Source organism: Catharus ustulatus, chromosome 31 (genome assembly GCF_009819885.2).
Source record: "Catharus ustulatus isolate bCatUst1 chromosome 31, bCatUst1.pri.v2, whole genome shotgun sequence".
NCBI classification, from domain to species: Eukaryota; Metazoa; Chordata; class Aves; order Passeriformes; family Turdidae; genus Catharus; species Catharus ustulatus.
Window position 1 is genome coordinate 2,919,125 of NC_046251.1, and position 16,077 is coordinate 2,935,201.

General features: G+C 67.6%; 1 protein-coding gene across 2 annotated transcripts; it reads left to right on the forward strand.

The window, feature by feature from the left end:
* The first annotated feature begins 69 nt into the window (after positions 1–69).
* Positions 70–12,626, forward strand: B4GALNT1 (beta-1,4-N-acetyl-galactosaminyltransferase 1). 2 transcript variants are annotated; one of them, XM_033083193.1, is made up of 11 exons: positions 1,646–1,693; positions 2,758–2,966; positions 3,801–3,983; positions 4,294–4,400; positions 4,690–4,727; positions 4,997–5,177; positions 5,464–5,598; positions 6,808–6,995; positions 7,896–8,036; positions 9,479–9,716; positions 11,621–12,626. In XM_033083193.1, exons 1-11 carry the CDS (start codon positions 1,661–1,663, stop codon positions 11,833–11,835), a joined length of 1,668 nt encoding a protein of 555 aa, XP_032939084.1. In that variant the 5' UTR covers positions 1,646–1,660; the 3' UTR covers positions 11,836–12,626. The 2 variants fall into 2 exon arrangements, with proteins under 2 accessions (XP_032939085.1, XP_032939084.1); XM_033083194.1 differs by lacking the exons at positions 1,646–1,693; positions 4,690–4,727; positions 4,997–5,177; ... (3 more) ...; positions 9,479–9,716; positions 11,621–12,626 and adding exons at positions 70–999; positions 1,443–1,514 and having other exon boundaries at positions 4,294–4,394.
* Positions 12,627–16,077: the final 3,451 nt, after the last annotated feature.

Genomic DNA, 16,077 nt, shown 5'->3' on the forward strand with positions numbered 1-16,077 from the left:
CCCGCCGCCGCTTCCGCTTCCGCCCGCACCTCCCCGCGCCCGCCCCGGCCCCGCTGATTCGGGCTGCGATTGGTCCGTTTGCCTGCCTGTCAACGAGGAACGCGGCGCTGATTGGTCGGCGGGAGGCGATGACGCCTACGGTTGTGAGGCCGCGGGGGCGAGGGTGTTGCGAGGCAGGGGCCTCTGTGATTGGCCGGAGCCCGCGCGGGCGGCAGCCAATGGCGAGGCGGGGCGCGGCCGCTGGCGATGACGTAGCACGGCGGCTCCCCATTGGCCGAGCGGGATGCAGGCGATCCCCGCGCGCTGATTGGCGGAGAGCACAGAGCATCCCGGGGGGGTCACGTGATTACCGGAGCCGGGAGGGGGCACCGGGCCCCGCTCCTCGGGGAGCCCCGGCCCACGGGGAGGGGCGTGCGTGGGACCCCGAGCGAGCGAGGCCGCCTCCGGCATCCTGCCTGCCCTATCCCCTATCCCCACTGCCCCTCCGCTCCGCCAACCCCCTCCTGACCGCGCCCAAAGCTCCTCCATCCCCCTCCCGGGACCCCTCATCCCCCCGCGGACCCCTCAGCACTCCGGTAACACCACGAATCTCCCCACCCCCCTCCCGGCTCCGCAGGCAGCTCCGAGCCCCCGCCCCCTCCCGGTGCCGAGCTCAGACCGAGCGCCCCCCGCTCAATGGGGCCGTTGTGCTCCCCACGCGTGGGCACAAAGCGCGGCCTGTGGCAGCCGCGCCGCGGGGGCTGATCCTTGCCCCGCCCGTCCCAGCCCCGATCCCCGCCGGCAGCCCCGAGCCCGCGGTGGCAGCCGCCGCCCGCCCCTCCCCGGTTTTTGCATCCCCTCCTCTCCGCCTTTCCCCCCGCAGCCTCGCCCCGCCCCTCCCGGGGCTGCGGCGGTGCCGTTCCACACCGGGGCCGCCGGGGGCGCCCTCGCCGCCCGCTCCGGTGCCGGTACCGGTGCCGCTTGCGGCCGCGGAGCGCCGGGACCCGCCAGCGGAGCCAGGTAGGGCCGGGCCGCTCTTGTCGCGGCGTGTCGCGACAAGGGGTGACAGCTGCCACTGCCCCGCGGATGCGACATCACCGCCTCTCCCCCCAGACATCCCCGAATCCCGCACCCCGCGGCACCCCCGGGCCGCCCCCCCCACCCCAGCATCCCCCGCATCCCCCATCCCCGCGGCCCCCCCCTCCGCCGGGCACTCCCAGCCCCCTCCCTCCGCATCCCCCGGGGCCTCCCCCCGCTCCCAGCCCCCCGAGCCTCCCCCAGCATCTCAAGGCCCTTCCCTGCCCCCCCTCGTGCCCCCAAACACCCCCAGTGTCCCCCGAGCCCTGCCTTTGTCTGAGCCCCGGGGTGTCCCCCGGCTGGGGGGGGACTGGGGGGGCCGGGGGGGCAGCGGGTACCGGGGGTGCGGGTCCCTCCCGCCCCCGACACTGTCCCCGTGTCCCCAGGCCGGTGCTGTGGGGGGCAGAGCCATGAGTGTGGGCTGAGCCCCCCTCGCCGGGACCTGCGCCCACCCCGAGGTGAGGGCACTGGGAGCACTGGGAGAACTGGGGGGCGGGATGGAGGAGGTGCCAATCGAGCACAGCAGAACTGGGATGGGAGGGGGGGAAATCAGGGCACTGGGTTGGACTGGGAGTGCTGGGAAACACTGGGAGGCAGCGCGGGGATGAAGGGGGGGTGCACTGCACTGGCGGCACTGGTTTGTACTGGGAGTCACTGGGAGGTGCTGTGGGCACTGGTTTGTACTGGGCGTCACTGGGAGATGTGGTCACTGGAGGTTTGTACTGGTTTGTACTGGGAGGTGCTGTGGGCACTGGTTTGTACTGGGGATGCTGGACGGCAGTAGGAGGTGCTGAGAGCTCTGGTTCGTGCTGAGAGCTCTGGTTTGTACTGGTTTGTACTGGGGGCTCTGGTTGTACTGGGGGCTCTGGTTGTGCTGGGGGCTCTACATTGTACTGGGTTGTACTGGGGGCTCTGGTTGTACTGGGTGTACTGGGGGCACTGGATTTTACTGGGTGCACTGGGGGCTCTGGATATACTGGGTTGTACTGGGGGCACTGGGCGCTCTGGGTTGTACTGGAACACTGGGGCTCTGGGTTGTACTGGGGGCTCTGGTTGTACTGGGGGCACTGGGTTGTACTGGGTTGTACTGGGGGCACTGGGTTGTACTGGGTTGTACTGGGGGCACTGGGGGCACTGGGTTGTACTGGGTTACACTGGGAGCCACTGGGCACAGCTGCCGTTGGCCTGGCCGGGCACTGGGGGCACTGGGTGGGCACTGGGGGCACTGGATATCACTGGGTGTCACTGGGTGTCATTGGGGGTTACTGGGAGGTGCACTGGGCACTGGGTGTCACTGGCTGTCACTGGCTGTCACTGGGGGCACTGGTGTCACTGGCTGTCACTGGCTGTCACTGGCTGTCACTGGGGGTTACTGGGAGGTGCAGTGGGCACTGGGTGTCACTGGGCGTCACTGGCTGTCACTGGGGTCACTGGGTGGGCACTGGCTGTCACTGGGTGTCACTGGGGGCGCTGGGTGTCACTGGGTGTCACTGGGGATGCTGGGTGTCACTGGGGGTCACTGGGAGGTGCAGTGGGCACTGGGTGTCACTGGGGTCACTGGCTGTCACTGGGGGCGCTGGGTGGGCACTGGGTGGGCACTGGGTGTCACTGGGTGGGCACTGGGTGTCACTGGGTGTCATTGTGGGTGCTGGGACCCGCCGGGTGACACCGGGTGACACCGTGGTGACAATGTCCCCTCAGGCAGGATGCGGGGGGCGCAGCGGGCGCTGTGCCTGCTGCTGGTGGCCTCGGCCTCGCTGGCCGCGCTGTACCTGCACCTCTGGGCACCCAAGGGCCCCCCCAGCGTGGACCTGCGGCGCCCCCCCCCCCGAGCGGCTGCCGCCCCCCCTGCCGCCCCCCGCCCGCGCCTACCCCCACGTGCCCTTCCGCCTCAAGGAGGAAGTGATGGAGTAAGGACGGGGGACGTGGGGGGTGGGTGGGGGCACCCGAGGGTGGGGTTCGGGGCTGGGAATGCCGGCAGGGCGGGGGTGCCCAGGAATGGGGTCACTCAGGGCACCCCCGGGTGGGGCTGGGGCACCTTGGGAGGGGCTCTGGGGTGGTGGCACAGGGGGACAAAGGTGATGCCAAGGGGCTGTGGCGCCTGCAAGGTGGTGGAAGGTGCCAGGGAGGTGGCATCTGGGGACAGGCAGTGATGGGAGGTGCCAGGGCGGTGCCAGAGTGGTGGCACCTGGGGACAGGCAGTGACAGGAGGTGCCAGGGTGGTGGCACGTGGGGACAGGCAGTGACGGGTGGTGTCAGGGAAGTGTCAGGGAGGTGCCAGGGTGGTGGCACCTGGGGACACGCAGTGACGGGAGGTGTCAGGGCGGTGCCAGGGCGGTGGGGACAGGCAGTGACGGGTGGCATCAGAGCGGTGGCACCTGGGGACAGGCGGTGACAGGAGGTGCCAGGGTGGTGGCACGTGGGGACAGGTAGTAACGGGAGGTGCCAGGGTGGTGCCAGGGCGGTGGCACCTGGGGACAGGCAGTGACGGGAGGTGTCAGGGCAGTGGGGACAGGCAGTGACGGGAGGTGCCAGGGTGGTGCCAGGGCGGTGGCACCTGGGGACACGCAGTGACAGGAGGTGCCAGGGCGGTGCCAGGGCGGTGGCACCTGGGGACACGCAGTGACAGGAGGTGCCAGGGCGGTGCCAGGGCGGTGCCGCTCGCGGTTCCCCGGTCCCTGCCCAGCTGCGGTGTGCAGCGGATGGTGCCGCCGGTGTCGGTGACAGCGGCCCTGTCGCCACAGGCTGCTGCCCAGGAACGGCTGCTCGTGCGAGGCGGAGGCGGAGGCGGGGCTGGCGCTGCCCCTACGGCGGCGGCTCTTCGGGCCCGGCCCGGGAGGGTTCGACTTCGCCAGCGCCTTCAGCCCCGGGGAGCGGCCGCGGCAGCTGCGGCTGCGGGAGCGAGAGTACCGCAACTACCGGAACCGGTGAGAGCGGGGAGAGCCCCGGGGATCAGAGCGGGGGGTGAACCCCGGGGATCAGAGCGGGGGGACACCCGGGGAGCAGAGCGGGGAGAGCCCCGGGGAGCAGAGCGGGGGAGACCCAGGGGATCAGTGCTGGGAGACCCCCGGGGATCAGCACGGACGGGACCCCCGGGGCACCCCGGGCAGGATGGGACCCCGCGCTCGGCACCGCGGTGTTTGGGACCCTCGTGGCTGGATGTGCGGTGTGTGTCCCGCGCTGCCCGGTCCCAGGGACCCCCGGCTGAACCCCCGGTGTCCCCCCCGCCCCCCGCAGGGTGCAGACCCCCGCTGACCGGCTGCTCATCGTCCCGGCTAACTCCCCTCTGGAGTACCCGGCGCAGGGGGTGGAGGTGCGGCCGCTGCAGACCGTGCTGGTGCCCGGTGAGGGGGCGCGGGGGGAGCGCGGGGAGGGGGCACGGGTGGGGCACGGGGGTGGGGGGCACCGGGTCAGGGAGGGGAGCACACAGGGGGGGCACGGGAGGGGCAACGGGGAGGGCACAGAACGGGGGAAACACGGGGGTGTGGGGCGCTGGGGGAGGCACAGGATTAATGGGGGGGGGGGGGGACAAAGGGCTGGGGGTCCATGGGCAGGGGGAGAGGCTGGGGGGGGGGGGGGTCAGGGGGTCCCTCCGGGGGTCTCTGGGCCTCACCCCCGTGTCGCGGCCCCCAGGGCTCAGCCTGCAGGCGCCGGCCAGGAACAGGTACCAGGTGAGGGCGAGGGCGGGGCACGGCGGTGGGGCTGGGGAGGGGCTGGGGAGGGGGCGTGCTCGAGGGGGGTGGGCGAGGGGTCTGGGAGGGGCGCGATGGGCACGGGAGGGGCGTGATGGGACCTGCCCGGTTTGTGGGTTTGTGGGTGGGGGGTGGGCGGGGTGACCGGGGCGGGCTCGCTGCGCTCCCCCCACCCCCGTGCGCAGCCTCCCCGCTTTGGGGGGGTCCCCTCGGTGCCCCCCGGGCCCCCCGTGACGTGCCGCCCGCAGGTGAACCTGACGGCCTCGCTGGGGACGCTGGCGGTGGCGGCCGAGGTGGAGGGCGTGGCGCTGCGGGGGGAGGGGCAGCCTCACCTGTCCTTGGCCGCCGCCCACCTGGACCACCTGAACCGGCAGCTGCAGTTCGTGACCTACACCAACACCCAGTTCCACCCCGACACCGCCGACATCGGTGGGTACGGGGGGAGGGAGCGGCACCGGGATCGGGGGGTGTTGATTCCGAGACCCCCGACCCCCCTCCGCGCTCCCGGAACCCGGTGCCCCCCCAGGACCGCGTTACCCATGGGACCCCCAGCACCCCTGGGACCCCCAGCACCCCCCCGATCCCCACTCGTGCTGTCCCCGCTGTCCCCGCTGTTCCCGTGTCCCCACCCCCGGGAATTCCAGGCTGTCCCCGTTGTCCCCTCCCCGCTCCCCCCGTTGTCCCCTCGCGTCCCCAGCCCCTCCTCGCCCTGCAGTGCAGTTTTCCACCGACGGCCACTCCGCCGCCTTCGCCATCCGCATCCGGCACCCGCCCACGCCGCGCCTGTACGGCCCGGGGACCGCCGGGGACAGCGACGGGGACGGCGACAGCGACAGCAGCGGGGACGGGGGTGAGAACGGGCACTCAGCCCGAAACCAGCCCGGCCCGTGCTCCCAGTGCTCCCAGTGCTCCCAGTGCTAAACTCTCAGTGCCAGAATCCCAGTGCTCCCAGTGCCCTCAGTGCCAGAATCCCAGTGCCCCCAGTGCTCCCAGTGCTAAACTCCCAGTGCTCCCAGTGCTCCCAGTGCTCCCAGTGCCAGAATCCCAGTGCTCCCAGTGCCAGAATCCCAGCGCTCCCAGTGCTCCCAGTGCAGGCTCCCAGTGCTCCCAGTAAGGATGGGTGCCCAGCACTCCCAACACTCCCAGTGCAGGTTCCCAGTCCTCCCAGTGCAGGTTCCCAGTGCTCCCAGTGCCAGAATCTGAGTGCCCCCAATGCCCTCAGTACCTGTGCCCCCAATGCCAAACTCCCAGTGCCCTCAGTGCCAGAATCCCGGTGCTCCCAGTGCTCCCAGTACCAAACTCCCAGTGATCCCAGTACTCTCAATGCCAGAATCCCAGTGCTCCCAGTGCTGGACACTGCAGCTTCTGCCAGTACCAAAGAGCCCAGTGCTCCCAGTGCTCCCAGTGCCAGAGTCCCAGTCCTTGCAGTGTGGGTGCTCAGTGCTCCCAGTGAGTGTCCCAGTGCTCCCAGTGCAGGTGCCCAACCCTCCCAGTACAGGGGTTACTGGTGCTCCCAGTGCGGGTTCCCAGTGTTCAGGTGACCAGGATTAAAGTGTCCAGTGCAGGTTCCCAGTGCTCCCAGTAAGGATGGGTGCCCAGCACTCCCAGTGCTCCCAGTGCAGGTTCCCAGTACTCCCAGTAAGGATGGGTGCTCAGTGCTCCCAGTGCAGGTTCCCAGTGTTCCCAGTGCAGGTTCCCAGTACTCCCAGTAAGGATGGGTGCCCAACACTCCCAGTGCTCCCAGTGCAGGTTCCCAGTGCTCCCAGTAAGGATGGGTGCCCAGTGCAGGTTCCCAGTGCTCCCAGTGCAGGTTCCCAGTGCTCCCAGTGCTCCCAGTAAGGATGGGTGCCCAGTGCTCTCAGCACTCCCAGTGCTCCCAGTGCAGATTCCCAGTGCTCCCAGTGCAGGTTCCCAGTGTTCCCAGCAAGGATGGGTGCCCAGCACTCCCAGTGCAGGTTCCCAGTGCTCCCAGTAAGGATGGGTGCTCAGTGCTCCCAGTGCAGGTTCCCAGCGCTCCCAGTGCAGGTTCCCAGTGCTCCCAGTGCCTCCCCCACCCCAGGGTACAACATCTCGGCGCTGGTGACCGTGGCCACCAAGACGTTCCTGCGCTATGACAAACTGCGGGGGCTCATCGCCAGCATCCGCCGCTTCTACCCCTCTGTCACCATCGTGGTGGCCGATGACAGCCAGCGCCCCGAGCCGCTGTCCGGGCCACACCTGGAGCACTACCTCATGCCCTTCGGCAAGGTGAGGCTCCCGAGGGGGACACGGGGTGGTGGCAGCGCTGTGACACCGCAGACAGGGGACACGGGGAGCTGGCAGGGCTGTGGTACCGCAGACAGGGGACACGGGGTGGTGGCAGCGCTGTGACATCGCAGACAGGGGACACGGGGTGGTGGCAGCGCTGTGACAGGGGACACGGGGTGGTGGCAGCGCTGTGACAGGGGACACGGGGAGCTGGCAGAGCCGTGGGGCTGTGGGACATGTGGGACAGGAGCTGAGGTCCCCAAATGGGGGGACATGGAGGTGTGGCAGTGTGAGAAGGGGATGTTGGGGTGTTGATCAGGCTGTGGTTCCCTTGGGGAGGGGGCTGGCAGGGGTGGAGACCCCCAGGGGTGGGGAACATGGGTGGGGCTGGCAGGGTGGGGGTCCCTGGGGATGGGGGCCATGGGTGGGGGTCCCTGGGGATGGGGAACATGGATGGGGGTCTCTGGGGATGGGGACCATGGGTGGGGGTGGCAGGGTGGGGGTCCCTGGGGATGGGGAACATGGATGGGGGTCCCTGGGGATGGGGGACAATGGGTGGGGGTGGCAGGGTGGGGGTCCCTGGGGATGGGGAACATGGATGGGGGTCCCTGGGGATGGGGGACAATGGGTGGGGGTCCCTGGGGATGGGGGACAATGGGAACTCTGTGGGACCAGTGGGACCCCCGAGAGAGGGGACACGTGAGGAGCCCAGGGGGCTCAGGGGGGGTTGGCAGGGATTTGGGGACACTGGGGGGGGGTCTGTCAGGGCTGTGCGATCCCGGAGAAGGGGGACACGGCCTGGAAGAGCTGTTGGTCCCCGGGGTCGGGGTCTGTCAGGGGAGGCTCCGCGGGCACCCGCGCGGTGTCGGTGCCGTGTCCGAGCCTCCCCCACCCCCCCAGGGCTGGTTCGCCGGGAGGAACCTGGCGGTGTCGCAGGTGACAACCAAATACGTGCTGTGGGTGGACGATGATTTCATCTTCACACCCCGCACGCGGCTGGAGAAGCTGGTGGATGTGCTGGAGAGAACCAGCCTGGACCTGGTGCGGGGCGCGGGGGTCCCGGGGGGTGTGGGGGGCACGGGGAGGGCAGAGGATGGCCAGGGCACCTCCGTGTTCCGGAGCGGGACCTGGCACGGGTGGGCAGAGGGTGGGCAGAGGGTCCCCGTGGTCTGGGAATGCCCTGCAGTGGGCGGTGCTGGGGGGTCCCGCGTGTCCCCGGGGTGGCGGGTGGGTGACACCGGGATTCCCTGGGGACATTCCTGGTCTCAGTGTAGCCCCCCCCGCCTCGCGGCAGCTCCTGTGCCCAGGGGGGCGATGCTGGCGGGGTCCTGAGGGTCCTGGTGCTGCCGGGGGTGTGGGGGTTCAGGGGGTCCCGGTGCCCGGGTGGGAGTTCAGAAGGTCCCGGTGCCCGGGGTGGGGTCCCGGGGTCCTCGTACCCAGGTAGGTGTCCGGGGGGTCTCGGTGCATAGGTGGTGTTTCAGGGGGTCCCAGTGCCCACGTGGGGGGGATCCAGAGGGTCCCGGTGCCCAGATGAGGGTCCCGGTGGTCCCGGTGGTCCCAGTGCCCAGGTAGGGGTTCAGAGGATCCCAGAGCCCAGGTGGATATTCAGGGGGTCCTGGTGCCCAGGTGGGGGTTCAGAAGGTCCCAGTGCCCAGGTGGGCGTCCCGATGCCCAGGTGGGGGTCCGGGGGTTCCCCGTACCCAGGTAGGGGTTCAGGGGATCCCAGTGCCTGGGCGGGGTCCCGGGGGTCACGATGCCCAGGTGAGGGTTCAGGGAATCCCCGTACCCAGGTGAGAGTCCAGAGGGTCCCGGTGCTCAGGTGGGTATCCAGGGGGTCCCGCTGCCCGGGTGGCCGTCCCGGGGGTCCCGGTGCCCAGGTTGGGGGGGTCCAGAGGGTCCCGGTGCCCAGGTGGGGGTTCAGGGGGTCCCAGTGCCCGATGGGGGGGGTCCTGGTGTCCTCGTACTCAGGTAGGGGTCCAGGGGGTCCCGGTGCCCAGGTTGGGGGGGTCCAGAGGGTCCCGGTGCCCAGGTGGGGGTTCAGGGGATCCCGGTGCCCAGGTGGGTATCCAGGGGGTCCCAGTACCCAGGTAGGGGTTCAGAAGGTCGCGGTGCCGGGTGGGGGTTCAGGGGATCCCGCTGCCCAGATGAGGGTCCAGGGGGTCTCCGTGCCCAGGTGGGCGATGCAGATCCTGAGGGTCCTGGTACCACAGACCAGCAATGCGGGGGGTGCGGGGATTCAGGGGATCCTGGTGCCCAGGTGGGTATCCAGGGGGTCCCAGTGCCCAGATGAGGATCCCGGGGGTCCCGGTGCCCAGGTGCTGGCACAGCCCCAACCCAGCAGCCCCACCCCTTCCCTCCCCACGCTGTGCTATACCGGGGGTGGCTCGGGGGTCCCGGTGTCCCCCCCCATCTCCCCGCTGTGCTGTACCGGGGGTGGCTCGGGGGTCCCGGTGTCCCCCCCCATCTCCCCGCTGTCCCCGCAGGTGGGCGGCGCGGTGCGGGAGATCACGGGTTACACCACCACGTACCGGCAGCGCCTGAGCGTGCGGGGCGGCGGAGCGGGGGGCGATTGCCTGCGGACCCGGCCCGGCTTCCACCACCGCCTCGCCGGCTTCCCCGCCTGCGTGGTCACCGACGGCGTGGTCAACTTCTTCCTGGCCCGCACCGACAAGGTGCGCCAGGTGGGCTTCGACCCCCGCCTGCGCCGCGTGGCTCATCTCGGTGAGGGGCTGGGGGCGCGGAACACGGGGGGGGGGTCCTGGGGGCTGGGGGGTGTGAGGAGAACACGTGGGGGGGGGATCCTGGGGGGCTGGGGGGTGTGAGGAGATCCCGGGGTGAGGGGGGATGAAGGTTCTGCGGTGCTGGGGGATGTGAGGAAATCCCGGGGCTGGAACGCGTGGTGGGGGTCCTGGGGGTCTGAGGAGATCCTGGGGGTGAGGGGGGATGAAGGTCCTGGGGGTCTCCAGGTCCGCCTGGGGGTTTTGAGGGGTTTGGGGGTCAGGGATGGGAGGGCTGGAACACGTGGTGGGGGGTCCTGGGGGTGCTGGGGGATCTAAGGAGATCCCAGGGCTGGAACGCGTGGGGGTGGTTCTGGAGGATCTGAGGAGATGCCGGGGTTGGAACACGTGGGGAGGGGTCCTGGGGGGCTGGGGGATGTGAGGAGATGCCGGGGGTGAGGGGGGGATGAAGGTCCTGGGGGTCTCCAGGTCTGTCTGGGGGTTTTGAGGGGTTTGGGGGTCAGGGATGGGAGGGGTGGAAGAGGTGGGAGGGTCCTGGGGGTGCTCGGGGGTTCAATTTAAGGGGTCTCAGAGGAGAAGGAGGGTCCTGGGGGTGCCCGGGGTCTGGGGGGTCAATCTAAGGGGGTCCCAGAGGAGGAGAGGGATCCTGGGGGTTCTCAGGTTGTTGAGGGATCTGAGGGGATCGTGGGGGTGAAGGGGGGATGAGTCTTTAGGGTCCCCAGGTCCCTCTGGGGGGTCTTGAAGGGTCGAGTCTAGGGGGCTCCCGGTGGGAGGGGAGTGGGATGTGGAGTCCTGGGGGTCGCAGGGGGAGGGAAGGAATGACTGGAAGGGTCTGGGGGTGTCCTTGGAGGGGGTCTGGGGAGCCTCACGGGAAGAGGGGGGGGCTGAGGGTCCCAAGGAGGGAGCAGGGGGTGCCTGGGGGTGCCTGGGGTGTTGTGGGGTCCCGAAAAAGGGGCAGGGGGACCCAAGCAGGGCTCGTGGGGGGCTGGGAGAGCTGCAGGGAGGGCACAGAGGAGGAGTGGGAGCACCTGGGGGTGTCCAGGAAGGGGAGGGTGGGACCCTGAGAGCACAGGGGGGGTCAGGGGGGCCCGGGAGGCTGGGAGGCATCGAGGAGTGTCCGGGGGTCTCAAGGGGGAGCAGGCTGGATAAGGGTGGGGGAGGGGGCGGCTCGAGGGGGCTGGAGGGGTCAGGAGGGGCTGGGAGGTTCTTGGAGCATCTTGGGGTCCTGATGGGGGGCTTGGGAATCATCATGGGGGGCAGGACTGGAATTTCTCTTAGGGAGACCCCCAGGGCAGCAGAGGGGACGCTGGGGTCCCCACAGTGGGGTCAGAGATAAGGGGGGACGATGGGATCCCCCATAATGAGGTCAGAAATAAAGGGATTGCCGGGATTCCCCACAGTTCAGGGTCAGGGATAAGGGGGTCTCCCATAATGGGGTCAGAGATAGGGGAATGCCGAGATCCCTGCAATGGGGTCAGAGATAAGGGGGGATGCTGGGATCTCCCATAATAGGGTGAGAGATAAGGGAGGATACCAGGTCCTCACAATTCAGAGATAAGGGGGGGATGCTGAAATCTCCCATAATGGGATCAGGGGTTCAGAGATAAGGGAGGATACCGGGATCTCCACAATTCAGGGTTAGAGATGAGGGGGGATATCAGGGTCCCCACAATTCAGAGGGTCAGAGATAAGGGGGGGATACCAGGGTCCCCCATAATGGGATCAGGGGTTCAGAGGTAAGGGGGATGCTGGGATCCCCCACAATTCAGGATCAGAGATAAGGAGGCTACCCCGATCCCCCCACTCCAGCCCCACAGGATCAGAATCAGCCCAAACAACCCCAAGCCATCTCTGACCCGCTTTTGGGGCTCCCCTCTCCCCTCCCAGAGTTCTTCATTGACGGGCTGGGGGTGCTGCACGTGGGCTCGTGCGAGGACGTGGTTGTGGATCACGCGTCCAAGCTGGCGCTGCCGTGGCGGCGCTCGGAGGGGGAGCGGCAGTACAACCGCTACCGGTACCCGGCGGCGCGGGACGACAGCCTGCGCCTCAAACAGCGCCTCTTCTTCTTCAAGAACCGCTTCAAGTGCATGGCTGGCGACTAAGCGTGCCCAGCGGCCAGCGGCGGGTGGCGCTGGGGTGACACGGGGGTGGTGCCACCCGCTGTGACACGGAGGTGACGCAGGGACAGCACCCGCGGGGTCACCGAGCACGGACACCCCATGGACATCACTCACCTCGAGGGTCACTGCTGCCACCCCACGGTGTCCCCAGAGCCACCACAGCCGTGGCTGCTCCGTGGGCCACGTGTGGCCACATGTGGGACACCCCCAGGGCCACCAACCCTGGGGCACCCTGGGGTGGCCACCACCCTTGGCTGTCCCCGCTGACACTGGTGTGACACAGGGCCACTGCCACTACGGTCCAGCTCCAGGGTCATCACTACCGCGGCCACCCCTCCGTGGGCCACCCCCTGTGCCACCACCAGTGGCTGCTCCCGGTGGTGTCCTGAGAGCCACCAGCACGGGACACCCCCGGGACCACCCCCAGGGCCACCCCCAGGGCCACTGCCATGGGCCACCACCCAGTGCCACCACCCAGGGCCACCACGGGGTCCCCGGAGCCACCCCCGCCCCCCCCCCCGCGGTGTTTTTAGCTCTTTTGTACTTTGGGGGTGGGGTGGTGGCGGGGTCCCCCCGGGCATTGGGTCTCCTCTCCTGTTGTCCCCAACTCCGTTTTCTATCGTCCAGCCCCTCCCCCCGCGCTGCCGCCAGGATTTTTGTGCCAAGTCTCGGCCCCTCCCCCCCCAGGACCCCCGGGGTGGGTGGGGGAGGGGCTGGGGGAGGGGCTGCCCCCCCCCCCTTTTCTACCCAATGGATGGCGAGATTTTAACCAGCCCGAAATTCGCCTCTTCTTCCGAAACTGGGGGAAAAAGAGGGGTGGGGGGGCTTTGGGGATGGGAGGGGCTGGGGTGTGGTCAGTGGGTGTGGTCACTCATTGAATCAGTGGGCGTGGTCGGTGGGTGTGGTCAGTGGGTGTGGTCACTCATTGAATCAGTGGGTGTGGCTCCACATGGGTGTGGCTCCATGTGGGTGTGGCCTTTGTTGAAGGGGAGGATTTTTCACAGAAATGTCCCCGGAGCCCCCTCCCCCACCCAGCACCCTCCAGGGTCCTTCCTGCTCTGGCAGGACACGGCAGGGACAGGGACAGGGACAGGGACAGGGACACACCAGGGACAGGGACAGGGACACACCAGGGACGTGGGGATTGATGGGACATGGGACAGAACCTGACAAAGGACGTGCTAGGGTCAGGGACATGCCAGGGACAAGGACTGGGACACAGCAGGGACAGGGACACAGCAGTGACAAGGACACAGACACGTGGTGGTCAGGGACATGGCAGGGACAAGGACACAGCAGGGACAAGGACACAGCAGTGACAAGGACAGGGACACAGCAGAGACAGGGACACAGCAGTGACAAGGACACAGACACCAGGGTCACAGACACGTGGTGGTCAGGGACATGACAGGGACAAGGACAGGGACACAGCAGGGACGTGGGGATTGATGGGACATGGGACAGGACCTGGCAAGGGACATGCCAGGGTCAGGGACATGCCAGGGACAAGGACAAGGCCAGCCCAGGACAATGGGACACGCTGGGAACAAGGAGATAGCACACACAGACATGGGCATGGTGGACAGGGACAGGGACATGACAGGGACAGACATGACAGGAACAGACATGACAGGGACAGGCACAGCAGGGACAGGGACACACCAGGGACAAGGACAGGGACATGGACACGTGGTGGACAAGGACACACAAGGACAAGGACACACCAGGGACAGGGACACAGACACGTGGTGGTCAGGGACACAGCAGGGACAGGGACACTCCAGAATGTGGGCATGGACACCCTGGGGACAAGGGCATGGCAGGAACACAGGCAGGGACAGGCAGGGACTGGCACCCACAGCCAAGGACAAGGACACCCAGGGACAGGGACAGGGACACCCAGGGACAGGGACACCTGAAGGACAAGGACACACAAGGACAGGGACATGGGCCCACAATGGACATGAGGCTGGACACAAAGGGACAAGGACACACAGGGACAAGAACACAGAGTCTGAGGCTCCAAGGTGACACCCTTGAGTGACACCTGGGGCCACTCCTGAGGGCCACCAAGGTGATGTCACCGTGTCCCCTCCCAACCCTGCCCCTGGCAGCCACAGCCAGGGGCTCCAGGGACATCACCCCCTGCCCCCCCCTCATGTCCCATCCAGGTAGGCCATTGTAATGTCCCCATTTTCTGTCCCATCCCACCTCTGTCCCACCCCAGTGTCCCATCCCAGTGTCCTATCTTGGTACTGAGCATCCCAGTGTCTCTGTCCTGGTGTCCCATCCCAAATGTCCCATCCCAATGTCATCATCCTGCTTTCCCAGGGCAGCGTCCCCATCCCAACACCCCCATTTCGGTGTCCCCAGCCTCATTCCAGTGTCACCTCCCCATCCCAACACCCCCATTTCGGTGTCCCCAGCCTCATTCCAGTGTCACCTCCCCATCCCAACACCCCCATTTCGGTGTCCCCAGCCTCATTCCAGTGTCACCTCCCCATCCCAACACCCCCATTTCGGTGTCCCCAGCCTCATTCCAGTGTCACCTCTCTGTTCCACCCCACTGTCCCCAGCCAGGTGTCCCAGGCTGGGGTCCCATCAGGTTTTTGCCATCCCAAGAGCCCTGGACAGGCTGCAGAGGTGGCACCGTGGGAACCTCAGGAATTTTAACACAACCCAGGGCAGGTTCTGTCCCCGGGCCGGGGTGATTTGGGTAAAAATCCTGCTGGGAGGGGAAGGGATTGGGAGCACCAGGACTGGGGACATGGGTGTCCCCTTGGGAAGGATTTCAGGGTGTTGGGTCCATCCTGGTCACACCCAGGGCACCCAGAGCCCCCCGAGGTGGGCAGAGGGGAGGGGGCTGTGCCCGGGTGAGACCCCACCTGCAGAGCTGCTCCAGCCCTGGCTCCTGCACAGGAGGATGAGGAGCTGCTGCACAGAGGCCAGAGGAGGCCACGGAGCTGCTGCAGGGCTGGAGCCCCTCTGGAGCCAGGCTGGGAGAGCTGGGGGTGCTCAGCTCACTGCAGGGAGAGCTCAGAGCCCTGCCAGGGCCTGAAGGGGCTCCAGAGAGCTGGGGAGGGACTGGGGACAGGGGATGGAGGGACAGCACACAGGGAATGGATTCACAGTGACACAGGGCAGGGATTTTGGGATGGAATTCCTGTCTCTGAATCCTGGGCAGCTGTGGGTGTCCCTGGATCCCTGGCAGTGCCAAGGCCAGGCTGGACATCGGGGCTGGAGCAGTGGGAGGGGTCCCTGCCGCGGGTTTTAGGGTCCCCCTACCCCAGCCCACTCCACAATTCTGTGTTACCCCACCCCAAAATCCCCCTGACCTCAGGATCCAGCCCAGTGCCCCCATCCCAAAATCCCAAAGTCCCATTTCAGTGTCCCACCCCCTGCTCTCATCCTGGCTTCCCATCCCAGTGCCCCAGTGTCCCTTCCCAGTGTCCCATCCCAAAGTCCCAGCACACATTCCCAGCCCAATGTACTGTCCTGTTGTCCCATGTCATGTCCCCATCCCAATGTCCCCATCTTGCTGTCCCATCCCAGTGTCCCCATGTCCATCCCAGTGTCCCCATGTCCATCCCAATGTCCCCATGTCCACCCCAGTGTCCCCATGTCCATCCCAGTGTCCCCATGCCCACCCCAATGTCCCCATGTCCACCCCAGTGTCACTGTGTCCACCCCAATGTCCCCATGTCCATCCCAGTGTCTCCACGTCCATCCCAGTGTCACTATGTCCATCCCAATGTCCCAGTGTCCACCCCAGTGTCCCCATGTCCATCCCAGTGTCCACCCCAGTGTCCCCATGTCCATCCCAGTGTCCCCATGCCCACCCCAGTGCCACTGTGTCCATCCCAGTGTCCCCATGTCCATCCCAGTGTCCCCATGCCCACCCCAATGTCCCCATGTCCATCCCAGTGTCCCCATGTCCATCCCAGTGTCCATCCCAGTGTCCCCATGCCCACCCCAATGTCCCCATGTCCATCCCAATGTCCCAGTGTCCATCCCAGTGTCCCATCCCAATGTCCCCGTGTCCACCCCAGTGTCACTGTGTCCATCCCAATGTCCCCATGTCCATCCCAATGTCCCCACATCCATCTCAGTGTCCCCATGCCCATCCCAATGTCCCCATGCCCACCCCAATGTCCCCATGTCCATCCCAGTGTTCTCATCCCAACACCTCCATGTCCCATCCCAAACTCCCAGGTCTCTTGTCCC

Coding starts and splice junctions, on each gene's coding strand:
- B4GALNT1 (XM_033083193.1), top strand. CDS start 1,661: ATGAAGGGGGGGTGCACTGCACTGGCGGCACTG. Junction 5,599..6,807: donor CGACAGCAGCGGGGACGGGG/GTGAGAACGGGC, acceptor CCCCCACCCCAG/GGTACAACATCTCGGCGCTG. Junction 6,996..7,895: donor ACCTCATGCCCTTCGGCAAG/GTGAGGCTCCCG, acceptor CCACCCCCCCAG/GGCTGGTTCGCCGGGAGGAA.